Genomic DNA, 25245 nt, shown 5'->3' with positions numbered 1-25245 from the left:
ATAGAGTTGTTTTTTTTTTTTTGTTTTGTTTTTTGACAAGGTCTTACTCTGCGCCCAGGCTGGAGTGCAGTGGCACAATCTCAGCTCACTGCAACCTCTGCCTCCCGAGTTCAAGTGATTCTCCTGCCTCCGCCTCCCTAGGAGCTGGGATTACAGGTGCCCACCACCACACCCAGCTAATTTTTTCGTATTTTTAGTAGAGACGGGGTTTCACCGTGTTGGCCAGGCTGGTCTTGAACTCCTGACCTCATGTGATCCACCCGCCACGGCCTCCCAAAGTGCTGGGATTACAAGCTTGAGCCACCATGCCCAGCTGGGGCACTAGACTTTGAATAATGCAGTCTCACTTTTTCACTTTCTTCCCTTTCCTTCCTTCTTTCCTGAGCAGCCACATCACTCTAGCGCCTTTTGGTCAATTGCTCCACCATCTTTTTTATTTGAATAGTTCCAGATCATAGAGCCTTTTCTTCCTTTTCCCTCCTCTTCTACAGACATTTTTCTTCTACATTACAACCTTCTTATAGTATCAAGTCCACGTGGTACCAGACAAAACAAATTTCATGGATCTAGCCTCGGAGAGCAGGCAGGGCAGTGTGTCTGAGTGTGAATTCTATCTCTACTATTTGTTAGCTGTGTGCCCAGGGTAAGTCACTTAAGCCCTCTGATATGGTTTGGCTATGTCCCCATCCAAATCTTACCTTGAATTGTAGCTCCCATAATCCCCAAGTGTTGTGGGAGGGACCCGGTGGAAGGTAATTGAATCATGGGGGTGGGTTTTTCCTGTGCTGCTCTTGTGATAGTAAATAAGTCTCACAAAATCTGATGGTTTTATAAAGGGCAGTTCCCCTGCACATGCTCTGTTGCCTGCCGCCATGTAATACATGACTTTGCTCCTCCTTTGCCCTCTGCCATGATTGTGAGGCCTCCCCAGCCATGTGGAACTGTGAGTCCATTAAGCCTCTTTTTCTTTATAAATTACACAGTCTCCACTATTTCTTCATAGCAATGTGAAAATGGATTAATACACTCTCTAACCTCATTTTCCTCATTTGTAAAATGGGATTTATACTACTTCTTCTCAAGGCTGCTGTGTGGATTAAAAGTCACAGGCCATTAAATACAGTGCCCTTCCTCATCCCCAAAGTCATGAGTGGAGGCCAAACAGACAGATTGGGTAAAAGTTGCTCCATGCAGATAAAGAAAAGTGCCCCCTCTCTTTCTCCTGTTGTGGACTGAACTATGTCTCCCCAAAATTGATATGTCAAATTCCTAACCCCACAATGTGACTGTATTTGGAGATAGGAAAAGTAATTAGGGTTAAATCAGGTCATTAAAGTGAGGCCCTAACGACATAAGGTGGATGTCTGTATAAGAAGAGAAAGAGGCTGGGTGTGGTGGCTGACACCTGCAATCCCAGCACTTTGGGAGGCTAAAGCGGGTGGATCACTTGAGCCCAGGAATTCAAGACTAGCCTTGGCAATATGGCAAAACCCTGTCTCTATAAAACATATGAAAAAAGTATATGTATATAGCCAGGCGTGGTGTTGTGTGCCTGTAGTTCCAGCTATTCAGCAGGCTGAGGTGGAAGGATCACTTGAGCTCAGGGGGCTCAGAGGCTGCAGTGAGCTGACATCACACCACTATACTCCAGCCTGGGTGGCAGAGCAAGACCCTGTCTCAAGGGAAAAAAAAGAAAGAAGAAGAGAAGGAGACACCAGGAATTTACATGCATAGAGGAAAGGCCATATGAGGCCACAGCGAGCAGGTGGTCCTCTGCAAGCCAAGGACAGAGGTCTCAGGAGAAACCAAGCCTTTCAGCACCTTGATCTTGGACTCTAACCTCCAGAACTGTGAGAAAATAAATTTTTGTTGTTTAAGCCAGGGGTCTCCAAATTTTTGTTGTTGAAGCCCCAACCCCTGAGTCACAGCCTGTTAAGAACTGGGCCGCACAGGAGGAGGTGTGCATCAGGTGAGTGAGCATTACCGCCTGAGCTCCACCTGCTGTCAGATCAGCAGCAGCATTAGATTCTCCTGGGAGCGCAAATCCTATTGTGAACCGCACATGCACGGGATCTAGGGTGCGCACTCCTTATGAGAGTCTAATGCCTGATGATCTGAGGTGGAACAGTTTCATCCCCAAACCATCAGCCCCCACCCCCGAGTCCGTGGAAAAATTGTCTTCCACAAAACCAGTCCCTGGTGCCAAAAAGTTGGGGACCACTGGTTTAAGTCTGTGGTATTTTGTTATGGCAGCCCTAGCAAACCAAGATAGCTTCCTACCCCAAAGCAGCTCCCAGGAAACCTAAGGCAACATTATTCTCCATTGCAGATCACGCTTTTCTCCAAAGTTCACCTGACTGCAGGGCTGGGGTGCTTCTCTGCCCTGAACCTTGGATGCAGAGTCTTTCAGTCAAACAAGTCACCATTGCTCCTATCTTACAGATGAAGCCATCAAGGGAAATGCCTTGCCCAATATTACACAGCTAGAGTGGAAGAGAGAGGAGAGGAGGCCAAGAACACTCCCCTGGACTCCTTGGGCACTGGCCCTGCTGGACCTTAGCCCTGCTTCCCTCAACTTTTTTGGCCCTTTGGGGGAGCATCTGAGAAAGATAAGGGTGCACCCATCCAAGGTGTAGAAGCAATCCCTGTCCATCTCAAGGAGCCCCACCACCTCTTGGCCTGCAGGGTTTCCAGCTGCATGCATTCTGCCCAAGAGCTTGACCTGCACCTTCATCCTCAGGGGAGCTACTCCCCATCCCACCCCACCTCCAATAGCTACAGCTGGGCACATGTGCTGTGGCTTAGGGAGCCTTTTTGCAGGAAGCCCCACCATCCTGGAAACTGATTTCCATCTGAAAAGCTAGATGCCAGGAGGTGGCAGGAAAAAAGTGGAATTGAGAAGTTCTTTAAAAGGGGAAAGTCTCCTGTGCACACTGGAATCCGTGTGGACACCTGCTTGGAGAAGCATCTAAAAGGAGCAGTGGAGGAGGAGGTGGAGGGTGATCTCAGAATCAGACTTTCTCGGGAATAGTGAGGGCAGTCAAAGTAGACAATAGAAAGCCAGAAATCCAGATATTTATTTATTTATTTATTTAGAGACAGAGTCTCACTCTGTTGCCCAGGCTGGAGTACAGTGGTGCAATCTTGGCTTTACTGCAACTTCTGCCTCCCAGGTTCAAGCGATTCTCCTGCCTCAGCCTCCCAGGTAGCTAGTATTACAGGTGTGTGTCACCATGCCTGGCTAACTTTCATATTTTTAGTAGAGACAGGGTTTCACCATGTTGGCCAGGCTGGTCTCGAACTCCTGACCTCAAGTGATCTGCCTCCCTCGGCCTCCCAAAGCACTGGGATTATAGGTGTGAGCCATTGTGCCTGGCGTCCAGATATTTTTCATAAAAAATTTCGGCTCCCAATTAAAAAATTCTGGGCAACAAATTCACAATTACTTTTAAACATGGTACAGGCCAAACAATATGTCAATGGGTTGAATTTGGCTCTAAACCCTCTTGCAACTTCTTAACATCTCTAGAGACCAGGAATTCTCAATCCTGGCTGCACATTAGAAGTGTATAGGGGAGCTTTAAGAAAAATCACTGGCACTGAGCCTCTAACGCAGACTAATTGAAGCTCACTTGATTCTATGGAATCAGATCAATTCAATTGTATTCATCTCTGTTTGGATAGGGCCTGCACATCAGTGAGTTTTCAAAACTCTCCAAGTGACTCTGACATTCAGGCAAGATAGAGAATCACTGCTGCAACCCTTCTTGGCTTTTCACCTGCCACAAGGGTCCTGGTCTTATAGAGCTTGTGGTCAACTGCGGGAGACATGAATGAATGAGTGAGTGAATGAATGAATGAATGATGACCTTGTCTGTGGTCCACACACCATACTCTCCCCAGTGATCTCCCCAAATCATGCCCCTCACCGTCCATTTCCATTCCCCTGCAGACTTCCAGGTACTTCCTGGTTAAACCCAATCTCTTCCGCAGGCCACCCAAGATGCCCACGGCCCAGTCCTTGTCCATTTCTCCACCCTCCAATCCTACCGCTTCTCCCTCCCACCTGACCCGCTCCTCACTGAGCACCTTGCTGTTCCACTAACTGCTCCGCGCCTTGGAATGTGCTATGCCCTCTGCCTGGCTATCTTTTGGTGCTCCCTCTCCTGTCCCCCTCCTCACCTGCCCATCAGCCTGTCTCTTGTCCCATCCTCTCTGCTCCCACATCTAGAATAGCTCTTAGATCAGTGATTCCCAAACTGCTGCACTTTAAAATCTCCTGGGGAGACTTGAAGTCATCACACCCCATACCAATAAAATCAGAATGTCTCAGTGTGGGAACCAGATCAGTTTTTTAGTTTGTTTGTTTATTCCAGCCTTGGTGACAGAGCAAGACTCTGTCTCAAAACACAGTGGTGCGATCTTGGCTCACTGCAACCTCCGCCTCCTGGGCTCAAGCAACTCTCCTGCCTCAATCTTCCAAGTAGGGGGGGATTACAGGCACATGCCACCATGCTCGGCTAATTTTTATATTTTTAGTAGAGACGGGGTTTCACCATTTTGCCCAGGCTAGTCTCAAACTCCTGACCTCAAGTGATCCACCTGCCTCGGCCTCACAAAGTGCTGGGATTATAGGCATAAGCCACCATGCCCGGTCCCAGATCAGGAGTTTTTAAAGATTCTCAGGTGACTCCAATGTGCAGCAAGATTTCAGAATTACTGTCTGGGACATTCCAGTCATACTTCTCTTCCCATGCCTGTTTCCCCAGCTAGTCTATGAACTTCCCACAGGCTGGGTGGTAAACAAGCAGATTTTTTTTTTTTTTTTTTTTTTGAGACGGAGTCTCACTCTGTTGCCCAGGCTGGAGTTCAGTGGTACAATCTTGACTCACTGCAACCTCCACCTCCTGAGTTCAAGCAATTCTCCTGCCTCAGCCTCCTGAGTAGCTGGGACTACAGGCGCATGCCACCACACCAGCTAATTTTTTGTTGTTGTTGTTTTGTATTTTTAGTAGAGACAGGGTTTCATCGTGTTAGCCAGGATGGTCTCTGTCTCCTAACCTTGTGATCTGCCCACCTCGGCCTCCCAAAGTGCTGGGATTACAGGCGTGAAATTTTTTTCTCATGGTTATGGAAGCTGAGAATCTCGGATCAAAGTTCCGGCTGACTTGGTTTCTGGTGAGGGTACTCTTCCTGACTTGCAGACACCCCTTCCCGCCATGTCCTCCCGTGGCCCTTCCTTGGTGTGTGCACAGGAGAGAGAGAGGAAGCTCTCTGGTGTCTCCTTTTATAAGGACACTAATCCTAGGGGATAAGGTCCCCACCCCAGGACCTCACTTAACTTTCATTACTTCCTACAGGCCCTATCTCCAGTCACATTGTGGGGTTAGGGCTTCGACATAGGAATTTTGAGGGACACATTCAGTCCCTAATGCCTTCCAAGGGCAGAGACCCTTTCTCTTGCACAGCAGTAGGCCCCATCCTAGCATCCTCCCTGGTCATAGGCCCTCAGTGGGTGTTGATGGAACCCACAAGGCCTGTATTGGCCTCATACACACATTCCTCATCCTCTAAGCAGAGTCAGAGGTGTGTTCTGAGATGCCTGAGAGGGTTGGTAGGCGCCTGAGAGAAGGGTTGGCATGAGGTCCAAGAGAGCCCTGTGGCATACCTCCCCTGTGGTGGGGAAGCCAGGCATCTCCATGGAGACTCAGTCTATCTCTCCCTGGCTGGAAATGCACATGGGCCTTTGGGGCAAGGCCATTGGTGTAGCTACCATTTTGAAAAGGCACAGAATCCACAGGGAAGGGGGTCTCCATGTGGTGAAAACATGGCCCCTGGAGTCAGACCCCCAGCACATCCCTAGCATTTTCAGTGTGTTTGTTTATGGTGGTGTGAAAGGAGGGAGTGTCCCCTTGAAAAGCAAGGCCAGGGGAGCTGCAGAGAGGCTGAGGCCTAGGCAGGAGTGAGGTCCCTTCCTAGGAGCCAGGAGGCATCCCTCCATCTCCTTAACCAGCCTTGGAGGAGCAGTTGCTTCAAAAGGTTTTAAAATGCTTATTAGTCAGCTCTCCCTAGGGAAGCAGGTCAGCGTCATTATCTGCATTAATAAATGACAAGTGAGGGTTCCAATGGCTGACTCACTTCCACAGCACAGCCAGGGCAGCAGTGGCCACAGAGGAGATGCCAAGAGTGCCATGTAGAGGAGCTCCCAAACCCCAGCGCCCAGTGAGGGCCACCAAAAGAACCCAAGGCATGCAGCCAGGAAACCTGGGCATTCGTCTGGGTTCCACCAACTCCCTGCACATCCTTGGGTGGGTTGCTCCACTTGCCCCTTGAACACTGTGGAACATTCCCTCTAGAACTCGGGGTTCCCATCTACGAAGCAGAAGAGGTTTGGATCAGAACTTTTCCCCTCTGAAAGCCCACCTTCTCCTCTAGAGAATCTGCATGCAGGGAGTCTTCCTAGGGTAGACTGGGATGCCCTGAGGAACTCCAGCTCTCTGTCTGAGGTTCTGCACCCTGGGTGCAATGAGAGCTTTTGGAGTGAGCACTACTAGGTCAAGAAGGATTCAGGCCACTGTATCAGGAAAAACACATCTCCACAAGGTGGTGGGAAAGTGGTGAAGCCTCTTGGGAAGAGGTGGACAGTTATCTGGGTTAGCTGGGGCAGCCCTGGGGCCTCCTCCAGCTTAGATGCGGCCTTCTGTAAACCATTTCCTGGGCCCTGGACACCAATTCTATGAGACATGGACTCCGCTCTGGATTTGAGGCTGGGCATGGTGGCTTACACCTGTAATCCCAGTGTTTTGGAAGCTGAGGCAGAAGGATCTCTTGAGGCCAGGAATTTGAGACCAGCCTGGAAAACATAGCAAGACTCCATCTCTACAAAAAAATTTAAAAGTTAGCTGAGGATGGTGGCACGTGCCTGTAGTCCCAGCTACTTAGGAGGCTGAAGCAGGAGGAGCGTTTGGGCCCAGGAATTTGAGGATGCAGTGAGATTGTGCCACTATACTCTAGCCTGGGCAACACAATGAGACCCCGTCTCTTAAAAAAAAAAAAAAAAAAAAAGCTGGATTTGGACCTGAATTGAATCTGAATTGTGCCCCCTGCCACCAACCTTGACTAATGTCTGATCTTGGCCAGGTTGTCCACCTCCTCCTCTCCCTAGATTCTTCATCTATATAATTGAAATAATGGTAGCTGCCTACCACGTTGCTGTGGGGGTTAAACGAGGTGAGAAGTGGAGAGCACTTAGTGTGGTCACAGACACCTGGTGAGCTGCTAGCACGTATTTTTATTGATGCTTTTCACTTCCTCTACTCTTTTTTTGACACCTCTGGTTTTTTCCTTTCACCTCAAGCTTTGGGTGGCTCTTGCCTTTCTCTAACAGAAACACGGAGCAGCTGATAAACTTGGTCCCAGGAATGTTAACGCTCAAGATATCCTCCTAGGAGAATCTGTTTTAAGGAAATATGACCCAAAATCTAGAAAAGAGACAAAGATGTTAACTGCATTGTTCAACAGGCCTGCCTGTGAGAAATGTACCACTGTAACTTTGTTAGTTACTATTAATTAAAGGCACAGACTCTGTGAGGTTACTTGTTAACTTATGGATTCGTGTCCAGCAGAAAAAAATAACCCCAAGTTGAGTTTATCAGCTGGCAGGACATTCATGCCCACAAATCACATGGGAATCCTGTTAAAATGCAGATTCTGATTCAATAGGCCTGGGGAGAGACCTAGACAATACAGTTTTTTTTTTTTTTTTTGAGATGGAGTTTCACTCCTGTTGCCTGGGCTGGAGTGCAATGCCGCGATCTCAGCTCACTGCAACCTCCACCTCCCGGGTTCAAGCAATTCTCCTACCTCAGCCTCCCAAGTAGCTGGGATTACAGGTGCACACCCCCATGCTCGGCTAATTTTTGTATTTTTAGTAGAGACGGGGTTTTACCATGTTGGCCAGGCTGGTCTCGAACTCCTGACCTCGAGTGATCCGCCCACCTTGGCCTCCCAAAGTGCTAGGATTACAGGCGTGAGCCACTGCGCCCGGCTGACACTACAGTTCTAACACACTCACAGGTGCTGTTGATGCTGATCGTCTGAGGTCCACACTTTGAGTAGCAAGGGCCTGGTCCAGTAGGAATTCCCTTCTGAATCCTGGCAGGGGTTAAAATAAGATCATATGGACAGGGCAATGCCTCATCAACAGCAGCAGTCTCATCCTGGTGGGCTTTCAGGCACAGTGGCAGTCTAAGGGACAGCACTGGGGACTGACTGTTCTCTCTCAGCTCATGTACCCCGACTCCTGGCCACTACACTTAGGAAAAGCCCCAGCCACAGTACCATGGCTTGTGAGTGTCTGGAAAGACCAAAGTGAGGAAGACTTCCTGGTGTTTTGCAGTCCTTTGGAAGCAAACTCCGCTGGTGAGCACAGGTATTTAATATGGGACCTGAACTTGGGCTGGTAGGTGGATACTACACAGCAGTTCTCCCACAAGCAGAGGCCCCCAAGCATCAGTGCACATCAACCACCTGTCCATTCAGTCATTCAGTAAACATACATGTGTACCCACTATGGGCCAGGCATCACTCCAGGTGCTGGAGACACAGCAGAGACCAAGAAGGACAAAGATCCTTCCTTCATAGGAATTTTATTCTAGCGAGAGTAGACAGACAAGAAGCAATAGATATAAGTAAATTATAGCGTATATTGGAGAAGCACTATAGGTAAAGGAAAAGGTGAGCAGGTTGAGGGAGATAAAAGTGACAGACGTGCAATGGGGCAGGCTGCAGTAGGGTGGTTAGGGTAGACCTCGGTTCGAGTAGACTTGAAGGAAATAAGGGAGTTGGCCATGGGAATATCTCGGTGGGTGTGTGAGGGCTGCGGGGAGCAAATGCGAAGGCCCTGAGATGTGAACACATGTGGGGTGTTGGAGGACCAGCTGGAAGCCAGTGTGTCTGGAGTACGAAACAGATCACAGAAGTAACAGAGGGTGGGTGACTCCAGAACTCGAAGACCATGGTAAGGCCTGGGCTTTTATATGAAATAAGTGGAGAGCCATGGCAGGGCTCGGAGCAGATGAGAGAGTTGGGATTTAGAAGGATCCTCTGCGCACTGTGTGAAGGATGAATAGGGACATTTTAAGGTGCAGAGGTATGAGTCCTACTTCCAGAGTCTGGTTTAATGGGGCTCATATAGGCCTGGTAATCTACATTTGAGAAAGCTCCCGTGATTGGTTCTCTTGGAAATAGTCCATAGATGCAGCACCAGCCCTAGCACAGCGCCAGGTGGCCCATTCACAGTTTTCTATGCAAATGGTGCCAGTTACTGAGACTGCATCGTGAGTGACACCCCCTGCAGTCATGCACTGAGGCAGTCCTGCAGAGTCCACCCTGGAAGGCACCCCAACTTAAGTGCTTCCCAGCTACAGGAAGCAGGGTGCCCAGGTGCTTTTGCTGGCATGAACTTGAATGTACACACATAGGGTAGCAAGAGCTCCAGTTGGCTCCCAGCCAACACCTTGAGTACTTCATCATCCTCAAAGGCCTGACTTTGTAGATTCCTGAACTATGAAGATGGAGGGAGCGGGGACCTGTCAATCTTCTCATCGTCTGTGGGACTAAATTTCCCATTGGCCAGATGAGCTCCAGGTATGTGTGGCATGCAGCTCTGCACGGCACTGAGAGAGGTGAGGTTCTTATCTGGGCACTAAAGGCTGTGCCCACACAAGGGTGGGCATAAGCAGATGTGAGAGGAAACTCTCTGGAGTGTGAACTGGACACCATGCTGATGCACTTACCTTTGTCACCTGTTCTTAACCCTATGGGATTAGGAAAGGCAGTGTTAGCACCCACTTTATAAATGAGGAAAGTAAAGCTTCAGAGAGGCCTTTTCACAGGAATGGGTTGGTAGAAGGACTGTGTCAGCTAAAGAAAGCAATCAACCACTTCAGTCCAAGCCGGCCTCCTGAGGGACCCGGGGCTCACAGCAAAAACTCGGGACTTGCAACCCAGTTTAAACCAACCCCAGCCCTGCTCCTTCCTAGTCATGTGCTAAGCCTGTTTCTTCATCCATAGAGTGGGTACCAAGAGGGGTGATGTTAACAATAAATGAGAAACACACTGGCAAGGTGTGGTGGCTCACGCCTGTAATCCAGCACTTTGGGAGGCTGAGGAGGGCAGATCACCTGAAGTCAGGAATTCGAGACCACCCTGTCCAACATGGCAAAACCCTGTATCTACTAAAAAAATACAAAATTAATCGGGCATGGTGGTGTGCGCCTGTAGTCCCAGCTACTCGGGAGGCTGAGACAGAAGAGTCACTTGAACCTGGGAGGTGGAGGTTGCAGTGAGCCAAGATCACACCACTGCACTCCAACCTGGGTGACAGAGTGAGACTCTGTGTCAAAAACAGAAAACAAAAAACAAAAAACCCCAGACCACATACCAGTGCCTGCCTGGTGCTGATAAACACTAGGAGCTCCAGGGGTGCTCCTGCTTGGACCTAACGCAGCTCGGCTGTGTCCCTTTTCTCAGGCATGGATCGAGCCTGCCTGTCCTGGAGACACAGTCAGAGCACGGCCTGGCTGCTCATGGGCTGGAGAGGTTTTCCTGCCCAGTTGCCTGAGTCACGCTCTTCCCCCAGGCCCGCCCTTCCTGCCCTTCACATCTGGTTCAGGGCTCTGCCGAGGCCTTCTGGGGTAGGTGCCAATTCTTGCCCTGTCAGGAACTGCTGCTTGCTTCCCAGGGCTGGCTTTCTGTGAAGGGACGGGCACATCTCATGTGAAGAACAGACCCAAAGCGGGGCTCTGGGGTACAACATGGTATTTGGGTGAGACTACAATTAGAATCCTGTAGCCCCACATAGCTTCCCGTCCACATGATTCCTCCATCCTTTCCAGCATAACAGTACTAGTCCTGGAAACTCTTGCCCAGGAAGAAAAAGTTGTAAATAACTTTACTGTTCGTTCCAGGAGCTTTCTGAAGGAATCATTTAAAGCAACAGCAAACTGATCAACTCTTAATCGCATCAAAAGAGAGTTTATGCACCAAGACTCTTTGAACCTTTTGCCTCAAAATCCCCCTTTGCTGTGTCCACCGATCCTAAATTATGTCCTGATCTTTACCCAATCCTAATCGAGGCTTCCTTCTCTGCATTGAAAGTCCCACCTAAAACCAAACTCTGAAATCTCTCATCACTTCCTGTCTTCCCAAGTCTGACACGCTAGGAAAACTGTCAAGTTCGAGCAGGAAACGTAGAATCAGCTTCGCCTGATTAACAGGTGGATCTGGTGATGTTTTCGGTGAGGCATCCTTCAACAGGAAACTACACAGGTGGGAGTCCTCTCTCTGACCTCTGACCTTTGGGGTAGGGGAGGCCAGTGGCCTGAGTCCAGGCTAATCCACAGGGGACAGTTATAAGTGATCACAGGGCCTTCAGGAGCTGAGAAATAGTGACCATATGAGTTCTGGAAAGGCCCTTAGGGGTCTCCTGGTGCAGCTCCTTAGTTTTACAGACAGGAAACAGGGCCTGGAGAGGAAAAGAGATTTATCCAAATCACAAAGCTAGCTAGGATTGTTATCGGGATTAAATGAGTTAATAGCTATAATGCACTAAGACACTGCCTGGTACCCACTAAGCTCTATGTGTGTTTGTTAAATAAAAATAATTGGGCCAGGCGCAGTGGCTCACACCTGTAATCCCAGCACTTTGGGAGGCCGAGGCGGGTGGATCACCTGAGGTCAGGAGTTCAAGACCAGCCTGGTCAACATGGTGAAACCCGGTCTCTATTAAAAATACAAAAATTAGCCAGGCATGGTGACGCGTGCCTGTAATCCCAGCTACTAGGGGGCTGAGGCACGAGGATTGCTTGAACCTGGAAGGCGGAGGTTGCAGTGAGCTGAGATCGTGCCACTGCACTCCAGCCTTGGCAACAGAGTGAGACTCTGTCTCAAAAATAAAAAATAAAATAAAAAGAATAATGGATCGGCTGGGAGTGGGCTCATGCCTGTAATCCCAGCACTTTGGGAGGCCGGGGTAGGTGGATCACCTGAGGTCAGGAGTTTGAGACCAGCCTGACCAACATAGCGAAACTCCATTTCTACTAAAAATACAAAATTAGCCAGGCATGGTGGCGGGCGCCTGTAATCCCAGCTACTTGGGAGGCTGAGGCAAGAGAATCACTTGAACTGGGAGGTAGAGGTTGCAGTGAGCCGAGATCACGCCATTGCACTCCAGCCTGGGCAACAATAGCAAAACTCCGTCTCAAATAGTAATAATAATAATAATAATTAGAAACAATGGAGCATCTGGACTAAAACTCAAGGCAAACTTAAGTTGGCCTTTCAGACTTAAAAAAAAGCAAAACCTGACTTTAACATTGAACCCAGGGCGGTAGTTCTCTAATTTCAGCAGGCATCGGAACCACATGGAGTGCTTGTTAAAAGAGTGCTGGGCCCCACCCCCGAGTTTCAGATTCTGCACATCTAGGGTGGAGTCGACTATTCTCATTTCTAACCAACTTCCTGGTGCTGCGGATGCTGCTGGCCCAGAGATCCCTCTTTGAGAACCATGGACTCAGAGGAACAAATTACTAAGGGAATAATTTCTGGCACTGGTAAGAGAGAAATTTGGAGATAGTGGGTCTCTTCATCCTTTCCCAGATACAGTTTCCCCCTGATGTTTAGCCATCCTGCAGTAACGCAGCTGGGGGGCACGCACCAATTCTGCTTGGCTGCACCTGTGCCCACCTGTGAATAATCCACATTTCATCCCGTTCTAGCTTTCTTTACCTCGTGCTTTCAATAAGAGGGCACCCCTCTTGCATGTGGGCTGGTTTGACGCCCAGGCTATAGGAGGTCTGTACAGTGAGAATGAATCAAACACCAACCAGGCAGATGAAACCAATGCATTCTTTATTGCAGACTGAAGCTTAGGGGCTCACTCACTGTGAGCTCTGATTTGGGGGCGTCTGTGGCTGCCCACGCTTTCTAAGAGAGACAAGGGCAAACTCCTCAAGCAGAGGAGAAAACAACTTCCAGAAGCTGCCCCTTCAAAGGCCTGAGGTGAGGACCTGGGGCAGCAGGCAGCTTGGCATGCAGGGGTTAACCACAAAGGCCGGGTCTGGAGGGCCGGGCACACCTAACCCTCATCTCCTGGTGACTGCAGGTCACTCCCTTCCTCAGGAGTGCCATGCAGACTCTGGAACAATCTAACAGGCCAAGGGTCTCCCAGGGTGGGTTAGGAGGAGGCTGAGTACAGGCTCAGATCCCTGGAAGTGGCAGGGAGAGAACTGAGAGAAACTTCACCCTCTGCTTGGAGGACATCTCCAGCCTAGGTCCTTGCTTCTCAAACTCTAAAGTGCTTATAGGAATCAGCTGGGGGTCTTGCTAAAATGCAGGGTCTGAGTCGGGAGGTATAGGGTGAGGCCGAGACTCTGCATTCCTAACAAGCTCCCAGGTGTCACTGCCGCTGCTGGTCCACAGACCACACTTTGAGTTGCAAGGCTCTGGTCATACATTGTGTTTGTGCACATCAGAGAAGCATGCCTCTTCTTCAACAAGGAGAAACCCCACTCCAGGACACAAGGCAGGTGGGGCCAGCGCAGCCTGGACAGGACTTCAGCCCCCACTTACCCCCAACACCCACAGATGAACTCGGTAGCTCTGGAGATCCTGTCTTGACCTCCTCATCCTGAAAACCCTTTGCCCAGAGTTTGACCAACCAGGCCTTGGGATATGAGCAGAATGAACAGAGTCTCTTGAGATACTGAGCACTCAGTGATGGCCCAACAATGGCCCAACCTATCAGTTCCTTGCCAAGAGACAAGAGACCTGGGCAGGGACGAGGGAACTGGGAGCATTCTGAGCAGGGATTACTGCTCTGAGCAGTGGTCTGAGCTCTCAACATCTTAGCCTTAGGAGTAGTACAGTGGCCACTCGTCCACAGCACACAGGATTTGGATGGCCTGGCTTTGCCTCAAGCCCTGGGGCCTCAGGTGTCTCTGGAGATTCAAACAAAGGTGCAGATCAGGTGGGGTGTGGGGCAGAGTCGGCTTGCTCCGCAGATGAGGAGAAGGTGGGAGGTAGATACCTGAGGACCAAGCAGTCAAGGTTCTTCAAGCCACAGGTGTTCTCAGGAAGCAAGAGCCCCAGGCCCTCTCCTGGTAGGGGACCAACCATCCCCGCTTGCCGGGTACTGTCCCAGTTTTAGCATTGAAAGTTCCATGTCCTGGGAAACCAGGACAGCTGGTCACCCTGTTGCCTGACCATACCCTAAGATGCCAGGTTGAGGGCCTCAAAAGAACTGGGTCATCAGGGCTTTGGGCGTTGGCCTGGGAGCTGGCTGGCTACAAATCCCGTGGTCCACATCGCCTTCTGCCCCCAGGGGGCCATGACAAGGCAGCCAGGCTGCTGCTGGACAGGACAGTGGTGAGGGTGGCCATCTAATCACTTAAGACCAGAGCTGCAGGTGTAATTGACTCTGCTGTTCTCTGGGCCACCTCTCCCACAGCTCAGGAGTGATGCTAGAGGGACGGAGCACTCAGGACTTCCCACCCCGCCAATTTGTTAACTGTGGGGAATGACAGAGCTGACGTGACTTGCTCCCCATTCCCAGCCTGCTGGTCCTCGGGTTCCTACATGAATGTTCTTGCCCTGCAGCAGTGCCAGCCCATATTCCCACCACAGCTCTCCCAGGACTCCTAGTTCAGGTTCCCACCAGTCCAGGGACCACAGGACTGAAGACCGGGCCCTGTGGAGGGCCGCATCCAGGTCAGTTCTCAGGAAGCAATAAATAGATGGAGGTTGTCTTCTCTTCTCAGGTCAGCGACTGGCTCTCAGCACTAAAAACAAGGCCTCAAACCCGCAGGGGTTCAGAAAATACCCGGCAATGCCCACCTGTGCCTGCTGATCTGGAGGTAACTTGGAGGCACGTACTGCTTAAAAACCTCCAGGGAGCCCAAAGGAGGTAAAGGGTCCTATTTTTTTCAAGTGACAAGGCTCAGAGAGGGCAGGAGATCTGCCTGAGTTTGCACAGCAGCTGTGAGTGCCGAGTCCAGGCTGCAGGCCCCACCTTGCCTCTTACCTTGGGCATTCCAGAGCCCACTACTGCTGTAAGCTATCTATCCAGACCAGCTGCACCCCACCCACCACGTGCTGCTCGACCCACCCACCCCCAGCCCCCAAGCTTGGCCTCCCATGGGCCTCCCTCCCTTCCAGCGTTCCAGGCCAGTGCCCTCTGTCCCTTGCTGGGTGGGCATGAGGAGGGTGGCCTAAGGTAGGGGGGCTCTTGCGCCTTCTGGAGACATGAGCATGTCAAACTTGATGAGCGGCGGGGCGATCACGCGCACCTCGGCGTTGAGTGGGTTGAAGCGGAGGTTGATGCTGCGCAAGGCTGGCATGGCGGCCAGCTTCTCCACGGGTACATCTATTGGGGACAGAATGGACAGGTTAGAGTGGTGGAGGCCAACCAGACAGAAAAGAAGGACAATGGGCCATGAGGACTCTGAGCACCTGATGGTGAGGGGCAGCTCTCCATTGCCCACTGCACATGGGCTCAGCTCCTGGTGCCAAGCCCTGTGCGAAGGGCCATCAGGCCCACCAGGATATAACAACCACATGGAGGAAAGCATCCTAAAAAATAAGAATCAACTGCTTCAAAAAGTTAAACATAGGATTGCCACACAACCCAGCAATTTTACTCCTAGGTAGAACTGAAAGAATTAAAAACGGGCATTCAAACAAATAATTTTACACAAATGTTCATAGCAGCACTATTTATAATAGTCAAATGTCCACCAATAGATGAATGGATAAACAACATGATATATACTATGTTGTCCATATATATGTCCATATATATATGATATATGGAATACTATGCAGCCTTTTAAAGGAATGAAATTCTGATAGAGGCTATAACATGAATGAACCTTGAAAACATTGTGCTAGGCCAGTCGTGGTGGCTCATGCCTGTAACCCCAGCACTTTGGGAGGGTGAGGCGGGTGGATCACGAGGTCAGGATTTCAAGACCTGCCTGGCCAAGATGGTGAAACCTCGTCTCTACTAAAAATACAAAAACATTAGCCAGGCATGGTGGTGGGCGCTTGTAATCCCAGCTACTCGGAAGGCTGTAGCAGAGAATTGCTTGAACCCACGAGGCAGAGGTTGCAGTGAGGGGAAATCGCACCACTGCACTCCAGCCTGGGCGACACAGCAAGGCTCCGTCTCAAAAAAAAAAAGAAAATATTGTGCTAAAGAAAGAAGGCAGTCACAAAAAGACAAATACCGCATGACTCCACTTATGTGAGGTACGCAGAGTAGTTAAATTCATAGAAACAGAAAGTAGAACAGAGGTTCCCAGGGGCTAGGAGAAGGGGAAGTAGGGATTTATTGCTTAATAGCTACAGTTTCTATTGGAGTGATGAAAATATTTTGGAAATAGATAGCGGTGATGGTCGGGCAACATGGTGAAAGTAATTAATGCCACTGAGCTACAGTATGCTTAAAAATGGTTAAAATCAGCCAAGGCTATAGTCTCAGCTAGTCAGGAGGCTGAGGCAGGAGAATCTCTTGAGCCCAGGAGTTCAAAGTCAGGATGGGCAACATAGTGAGACCCCAGTCTCTATTTCTTTAAAGAAAAAAAAAAAGGTTAAAATGGAACATTTTGTTATATATATTTTATCACAATTAAAAAATAATGTAATATGCCAAAACCACTGAATTGCATATATTAAATGGGTGAATTGTATAGTATGTGTCAATAAAACTATTAAAAAACAAAGACTATTATGTGCATAAAGAATATTTTTGCCAAGAGAGAGGAAGTCGCATACAGTGGCCTATGGAAATTCTTCTTAACTGTGGGAATGCCACTCTATATCATGCCATCTGCTCCATCATACCCCTAAAGAGTCCCTAAAGAAGCAGACATGACTATCTTGGGTCTATCTAAGAGAGGTTAGTTACAGTTTGAATTTATCAGAACTCCTGATAATGTGCCCTACCTATATCACTGCTCCATAAGAGCTACCTGGAAAGTTCCAGATATATTGGATCATCACTATGCTGGATCATCACTTAGAGATGGAATGTCCTCTGGAATCAAAACAAACATATCTCCTGTCCAAGCTCTAGTTTCCAAAATTTAACATGTAGAATTTGGAAATCAAGTTTCAAGCTGTCATCTACCTAACTTACATAAGATACTAGGGCATTTTCCAACACTCATCAAAAATGCCACAGTGTAATAAATATAAAGATAGTAGTGATCTACTAATTAATTCCAGGTCCAATATTCTCAGTTATAACTGAAGACGCAACGCAGCCTAGTGTCATAGACATGAAATTTAAGACAGCCCTAAGCTGATGCCCCAGCTTTACCACCTAAAAATTTGTATTACTTCCCATACCTTGTTTTCCTAATCTTGAAAATGGACATAACTAATATTTCCTCAAACAGAATTAAATTGGGGAGCAACTGCTTAAAGGATATGGGGACTCCTTTGGGGTGACAGAAGTATTTTGGAATTAGATAGAGGTGATGATTGCACAACACTGTGAATGTCCTAAATGCCAGTGAATTGTACACTTTATGTGGTTAATTTAAGTGGTTAATTTTATGTTATGTGAATTTTGCCTCAGTTTTTTTTTTTTTTTAAGGACCAGAATAAGGCAGCAGCTATACTAATACTTGGTAACCTGTTATAGTTCCTCCCACCTAACCTTTAGGATCACTCAGACAACACTAGGACGCTTGCCCTCGATGCATGCCCTATCCAGGCTGAGGCTCTGGCTGCATCCGCTCTTCCCCGATCCAACTCCACGAGCAGCCAGACCCCATAAAACCTCCCACCCTAGCACAGGACAGGGCCAGACCTCATCCCATGGAGTCCTACACAACCTCAGGCTGATAGTGATGGCAAGAGCCAGCTCCTGTCCTCTCCTAGGCACAAAATATTACCGAGAGTTGGGGGGGGTTTTGTTTTTGTGGTTGTTTTGTGTTTAATTTTAGAACACACTGGTGGATATTATACACATATTTTACTTTAGGCAAATGGTACTGCGCTATGTAGATATCAGGCCACTTCTTTATATATATATATATATATATATATATATATATATATTTTACTAAGCACCAATAACAATCTTTTTTAAATATTATTTTTAATTTTTAATTGTGGTAAAATACAAATAAATTTACCATCTAACCATTTTTAGGTGTACAGCTCAGAAGCATGAGTACATTCACATTGTTTTACAACCAATCTCCAGAACGCGATCTTGCAAAACTGAAACTCTATACTCATTTAAACAAAAACTCCCCATCCCTCCCTCCTCCCAGCACCTGGCAACCACCACTCTACTTTCTGTCTCCATAAATTTGACTACTCTAGTTACCTCATATAAGTGGAATCATATGGTATTTGCCTTTTTGTGATGGGCTTATGCCACTGAGCATAATGTCCTCAAGGCTCATCCACATTATGGCATGTGGCATTGATAATGCAGGATTATTCAGCCTTAAAAAGGAAGAAATGCCAGGTGCGGTGGCTCACACCTGTAATCCCAGCACTTTGGGAGGCCAAGGCGGGGGGATCATCTGAGGTCAGGAGTTCGAGACCAGCCTGACCAACACGGTGAAACCCTGTCTCTACTAAATACAAAAAATTAGCCAGGTGTGGTGGCACATGCCTGAAATCCCAGCTACTTGGGAGGCTGAGGCAGGAGAATCTCTTGAACCTGGGAGGCAGAGGTTGCAGTGAGCCGAGATTGCACCACTGCACTCCAGCCTGGGCAACAAGCACGAAACTCTATCTAAATAAATAAATAATAAAAAGGAAGAAACTTCAGACACATGTCATAACATGAATGAACCTTGAGGTTCACCTGTCCATGGTCACTTGGGTTGCTCCCATCGCTTGGCTATGATGAACAATGCCGCTCAGAACACGAGTGCGCCAATATCTCTTTGAGACCCTGCTTTCCATTCATCTGGGTATATATGTGATGTATACCCAGATGTATGTGACCCCCACCCAGATAAAAATAGAAAACATTTCAAGAACCCCCAATAGGGTTCCCTTATGCCCCTTTCCAGTTTATACCCTCTGATCTTCTTCATCATTAATTTAGTCTGTTCCTGAACTTCATATAAATAGAACCACATAGCATGGGGCCAGGCTTTTATTCAAATGTCTTTAGGACTTTCAGTTTCAGAAAGTCTTAAATTTTTTTACTCAGAAAAGTTGAATATTATTGTCTTAAGTCTCTTCCCCCCTCCTTTTTTCATTTGGAAATAATTTCAAATGTATAAAATGCTGCAAAACTAAAAATAAAAACTAGCAAAAATACCACATGACCATTAGCTAGATTCGCCAATTTTTTTTTTTTTTTTTTTTTTGAGATGGAGTCTCGCTCTGTCACCCAGGCTGGAGTGCAGTGGCGCGATCTTGGCTCACTGCAAGCTCCGCCTCCCAGGTTCACGCCATTCTCCTGCCTCAGCCTCCCAAGTAGCTGGGACTACAGGTGCCCGCCACCACGCCTGGCTAATTTTTTATATTTTTAGTAGAGATGGGGTTTCACCGTGTTAGCCAGGATGGTCTCAATCTCCTGACCTTGTGATCTGCCCACCTCTGCCTCCCAGAGTGCTGCGATTACAGGCGTGAGCCACAGTGCCTGACCTAGATTCGCCAATTGTTATCATTTTACCCTATTTGTTCTATCATTTGTGCATGCATTTTCTGTCTCTCTCTCTCTCTCCCCCACCCCACACACACGCGCTTTTTTTCTGAATCATTTGAGTGTACCATACATACGTCATGGCCCTCAGTGTGTATTTCCTAGGAATTGGGACATTCTCTTACATAACCACAGTGCAGTTAAGGGTTCCAGGTGTTCACACTGATAGAATGTGTATCTAACCCATGGCCCACAGTTCCGTGTGGTCAGGTGCCCTAACATCCTGTACAGCACTTCCCCCTCTAGTACCAGAGCCAGTCTGGAATCAAGGATTGCATTTACTTCTAACTCTTTGGGCCTCTTTGTCTTTTATGACATTGACATTGGAGGAGTAGTGCACTACCCCCTTCCCTTTTTAAAAGTTCCTCATTTTGTGTTTGTCTGGTGTTTCTTCACTATTCGACTGAGACTTTGCATCCTCAGCTGAAGACTTCACAGGTGCATGGGTGCATGTCTTTCCTGGGGTATCAAGTCAGAGGCACACCAAATTCATCTTTATCGTTACTTTTGATCATTTGATCAATGTGTAACTTGCTTTCTCCACTATATAATTGCTATTGTGTTTTTTTTTTCTCCCTTGCATCTAACAGGAAGTCTGTGGGGACACATCATAACAGCGTGCAAATATCCTAAATGTTGGTTCTCACCAACATTTAGCATCCATCACCCTTAGACTTAGCATCCACTAAAGATTCTTACCTGACCTGATCTTTATGATGGCTGCAAAATGATTTTCTAATGTCAACAGTCCTCAGCATTCTACTTCTCTTCCATTTATCTATTATCAATATAGACTCCTATGTTTCTAGTGATTTACAATTCATTCTTGGACTTCATTATTCTGATGCTCAAATTGTCCAGATTTGACCAGTGGGAGCCCCTTTGGCCTGGCTCCTATATCTTTTGACATGGCTCCAGCACTTTTTGGATGCATTGCCTGACTTTCTAGGAAGACACATCTTGAGGCTTCCCTGTTCCCAGCCCTGGAATCAGCCACTTCTCCAAGAAGTCCTGGTTCCTTTCAATGGGGAAGAGTATTAGTGCCCAATAGTAAGTGTGACTGACTAAGCCATGTTTTACATTCCATCCATGAGGACTGTGTACATCGAATCCATCTGCTTTTGACTGCTGCTTAGTATACCATGCTGTGTACCCAACACACTCTACCTCTCTACTCTGCCAGCAATGACACCCAAGTGGCCTCTATCTGTCCTTAGGAGCCAATGTGGGAAAGTCTTTGGATGTATGCCCAGGAGCAAGACTGATTGCTCTGTCAAAGAATATGTATATATACCTCCACTAACTGCTCTCTAGAATTCCTGTCGAATCTCCCAGGAGCTTCCTATGCTGCACCCCCAACAAAGGCTTTCAAAGAGGCTGCTGACCCGTCCTGAGAGAAAGAGCTTCCTGGAGATGTTCTCAAATTGCTTCTGGAATCTTCCAGGCCTCCTTGTCCTGCTGTGGGTCACAACACAGAACAAACCTATCCCTTCTTGTCCATGACACTTCTGAAGCCTGGAGCTTAGAAAACACCACCACCTTATTTAGGCAAAGGCCCCCAGATCCTTCGCTTCACGTGATAGTTGAGAGTGGGTGGGTAGTGGTTATTAAGATAAACAAGCTCTGGAGTCAGAAGGATACGCCCGGCTTTCCAGCGACTGTGGTGCCTCAGGAAGGATCCCTGCACCTGAGCTTTCTCATCTGTAAAATGGAGTCATACTGCTCACCTTGCAGGGAGGTCCCAGAAGTCAACAAGATGCCTGCATGCACTACAACAGCACAGTGCTCCAGCAACATGTGTCCAGCTAGTGCAGGTTTCCTGCTCCCTGTCACTCGTCTGGGGCCTGCATCTGCTGAGCAGCAGCCCAGATCCCTGGGGATAAGCCCACAGAGTTTGGCCAGCAGAGTCTCAGCTTGAGTTCACCATCCAGATAACCCAGATGTTGGCTCACATAGAAAGGAACAAGGGTTGAGCCTCAGATGTCTCCTAAAAGCACTGTGGCTCCTGGAGCCCCTCACCACCACTCACAGAAGGCCAAAGCCCCAGATTTGGCCTCCGCTGAGAGCACCAACTAGAAAATTCCTGGACACACTCACATTCATAGGCCATTGACAAGAAGCTGTACAGATCATGGCAGAGAGACCACAGGAGGAAGGAGGGTCCTGAAAGTTGTGAAAACCCAGGCTCAGTGGGAGGAAGTAATTTTGCCAGGGGTCACCCAGCAAGTGGGTAGCAGGGCTGACACAGAGACGGAGAAGAATCTTGACCACAGAGAAGTGCAATGCAGGAGTCCCCGAGCCCCGTAAACTGGCAGCCAGATTCCCTAACAGGAGGAGCTTGCCCACCCTTAGACTCTGGGGTGACCTGGCCTCTCAGTTCCCTGAAGGCAGGCTCTGCGTATGAGACCAGGGGCCCAGTCCATGGCCTTGAATGCTGGGGGACACAGGAATTGCTTACTCCAGGAGCTGTGTCCCCAATAAGAAGACTGGCTATAGGGCAGCCGGGGTTGGGGGGTGTGGCGGGGAGGGGCTGGTTATCACCTGCCTGAAGCAGGAACCACGTGACAGGCGAGCGAGCCAGCAAGGAGGGGTGGGAGAGGCCAGGAGTCCACGGCAAATGGAGGCTCAGACAGGAAAAGACGCAGAGACAGGCTGTTTTCAGAAGGCAGGGTTATAAGCAGACGTGAATCCTCGGAGAAGAGGAAAAGCAAGAACAAGTGCTAGGAGTGCCCACTCACCTCCTTCGCTTTCTCTGGAGCTCATGCGGGTACAAATGTCATACCACACAGCTGCCAGCAGCCTGGCCTCGCTCGTCCCAGCCTCTTGCTGGGTGTGGGGGCTAAAGAAAAGTGCTGCCTATGGTAGTTCTTGAGTCTCTTCTTTCAAGCAGGGCCCCCATTTTCCCTATTAATAATGGCTGGGAAGAAAAGGGCTAATTCCTTGGACTCTTGCACATCTTCACTTTCAGGAGTTCTGTTGCAGCCACTCCCCAGGGGCACAGCCAGCAGCGTGGGCAGGGGTACAGATGCCATCCCCTCTGTTCCTGATCACCCAGAGTAAGAAAGACCCCTCGCACTTGGCTTTTATTTCATGGGGCATCAAACTCCATTGGACACAGGAGGAAATCAAGGCGCAAGGAGGTGTAGCACCTTTGTCTAAATGGGCCCAGCAAAGCGGGCTGCTTCTGGGAACTGATGTTTGAGGCCCTGCGCTAGACAGTTCCTCACAATGACCCATTTCTCAGGTAAGAATTTGATTCTCAGTTTCTTGATGCCCAAGGTTGCCACACCAGTAAGTGGTGGAGGCAGGACAGTTCCTGATCCCAGAGTCCATACACTTCAACCTAAAACACAGAGGGGCAAGGCCAAGGCCAGAACCTGGTCTCCTTGCACTGGCCTCTGGACCCCAGAAGATAACAACGACAGGCAAGTTTCGCTGAGCAATTCAGTAAGGGCTGGAGCCTGGGCTAAAAGATCACAACCTCAGTTGTCAAGATATTGCCACTTGAGAAATGGGGGCTCAGAGCTGCTGTCAACCCTTCTCCCCATCCGCTACTGAAGACCACTGATCCTGCCCCAGTTTCTCCAGAGGAGGCTGAACAGGGGCTTGCTAAGGACCCTCCCCACTCAGGACTCTGTTTCTCCTCTGTCCCTCAGCTGGGAAGGCCAGTGGCCCACACAGTGGCTAGTACTTCTGAGGGTGGGAGGGGGGTCCCCCTGTCATGCTGCTGCCACAGGCTTGCTGGGCATGGCAGGAAGACCCACTGCAGCCCAGCCCTGGAACACATCCCCGCGACTCCAGGCCTAGTGGGAGCGGCACTGCCAGGGTCTCAGCTTGTTGTTTCCACGTCTGCCACAGAGCTGGCCTCTCCAGGGTCTGTGGCATTCTCTGAACCACCCTACTGAAGGCCAGTAATAGCTTTCACAGGCACAGAGCAGGGATTAGGTATAGCTCTTTCCCCTAATTTAACTGCAAAAGTCATTTGAGCAGCTTAGAGGAAGGAGCGATGGGACCATCAAACATACCAAAGCTGGCAGAACCAACACATCAGAGCAGTCAAACTCGCAAGTGACAAGCCCAAGAAGGCAACTGGGAGTTTCCAGATAAAGCTGAAAGATCATTTATGCTCACAGCATCCTGACAAGAGAGGGAGATAGCTGGAGGCTGCAGAGGAGAATATGAAACGACCTGCATTTTGTGGATGGGGAAACTGAGGCTAGGAGAGGTTAAATAAATGTCCTGAGGCTAGACAGCCCAGTGGTCTCTGGACTCTGTTGTGGAGAGGAAAGGGACCTCAGCTTTGCCTTCAGTACCATGGGCCATGCTCCCATCACCACTCACCACATCCCGCTGCTCCCCAAATCCCAGCTCAAGGGCTGCTTCCTTTGCCACTCCCCTGCATCCCCCTCCAAACTCTCTGAACATTTCCTTTATACACACTCATATCATGCACCATGCTCTGCAACCTGTGAATATGTCTGTTCACTCCTGTAAATGTGACACAAAGCACAGTGCTCACGGGTGCTCCATATCTGTTGGATGAATGAATATCTAACCTTTTGAACTAGACCATGAGTCCCTTCAGGCTGAGACCACCCTGAGCTGGGCAAACAGCAGATTCACCATCAATGCTGCTTAATCCACTCTGTGACCACAGCTACACTCAAGAGTTGGGGCCCATTCCCTGGCCTCACCCATTGTGTGCACATTTGCCAGTCAGGGTCAGGCCTCTGTGGACCAACGCTATGATAAGACACTTATCCTAGCCTTCCCCTTTGACACTAGTAATCTAATTTAGAAAATGCAGAGATACTGATGAACAAAAGTAAAATCATCACGTCCCATCACCTAGAATGAATCACTATTAATGTCTTGGTATATGGCCTTCCCCACTGTTTAATGCGTTTGTGTATGTGTGTATATACACTCACACACCTATGTATTTCCAAATGGCCTCCTGGATAGCATGCCATGACATGCTGTTCTTCATGACACGCCGTAAATATCTTTTCAGGTTACAAATTGGTGACTTTCTATGGCTGCATCATAGTCCATGGGATGGATGTACCACTTTGGCTCCTGTTCCTGTTGTTGGACATCCAGGTTGTTTTCAACATTCCACTATTTTTTTTTTTTTTTTTTTTTTTGAGACAGAGTCTTGCTCTGTTGCCCAGGCTGGAGTGCAATGGCGCAATCTCGGCTCACTGCAACCTCTGCCTCTTGGGTTCAAGTGATTCTCCTGCCTCAGCCTCCCTAGTTGCTGGGATTACAGGTGCACGCCACCACACCCAGCTAATTTTTGCATTTTTAGTAGAGATGGGGTTTCACCATATTGGCCAGGCTGGTCTCGAACTCCTGACCTCAAGTGATCCGCCTGCCTCGGCCTCCCAAAGTGCTGGTATTACAGGTGTGAGCCACCGCACTCGGCCTCCAACATTCCACTATTCCAGATAATGAGAGGCTTTGAGTCTACAGGGCATTCTGCGGTTACTTCCATCTCTTTC

At 48.7% G+C, this 25245-nt stretch overlaps 1 protein-coding gene across 2 annotated transcripts in view; it reads right to left on the bottom strand.

Moving 5' to 3' along the window:
* Positions 1–12895: 12895 nt before the first annotated feature.
* LRRC20 (leucine rich repeat containing 20) overlaps positions 12896–25245 on the bottom strand; it is a 97702-nt gene continuing 85352 nt past the window's right edge. For both annotated transcript variants that reach the window (XM_054436957.2, XM_054436958.2), the window contains one exon: positions 12896–15424. In XM_054436957.2, the coding sequence (XP_054292932.1) occupies positions 15270–15424 (155 nt within the window). In that variant the 3' untranslated portion in view covers positions 12896–15269. The remainder of the gene's footprint in view (positions 15425–25245) is intronic.

This window comes from Pongo pygmaeus, chromosome 8 (assembly GCF_028885625.2).
Source record: "Pongo pygmaeus isolate AG05252 chromosome 8, NHGRI_mPonPyg2-v2.0_pri, whole genome shotgun sequence".
Lineage (NCBI taxonomy): Eukaryota > Metazoa > Chordata > Mammalia > Primates > Hominidae > Pongo > Pongo pygmaeus.
The sequence above is the reverse complement of the archived record's forward strand: the minus strand, read 5'-3'. Positions and strand labels throughout refer to the sequence as shown.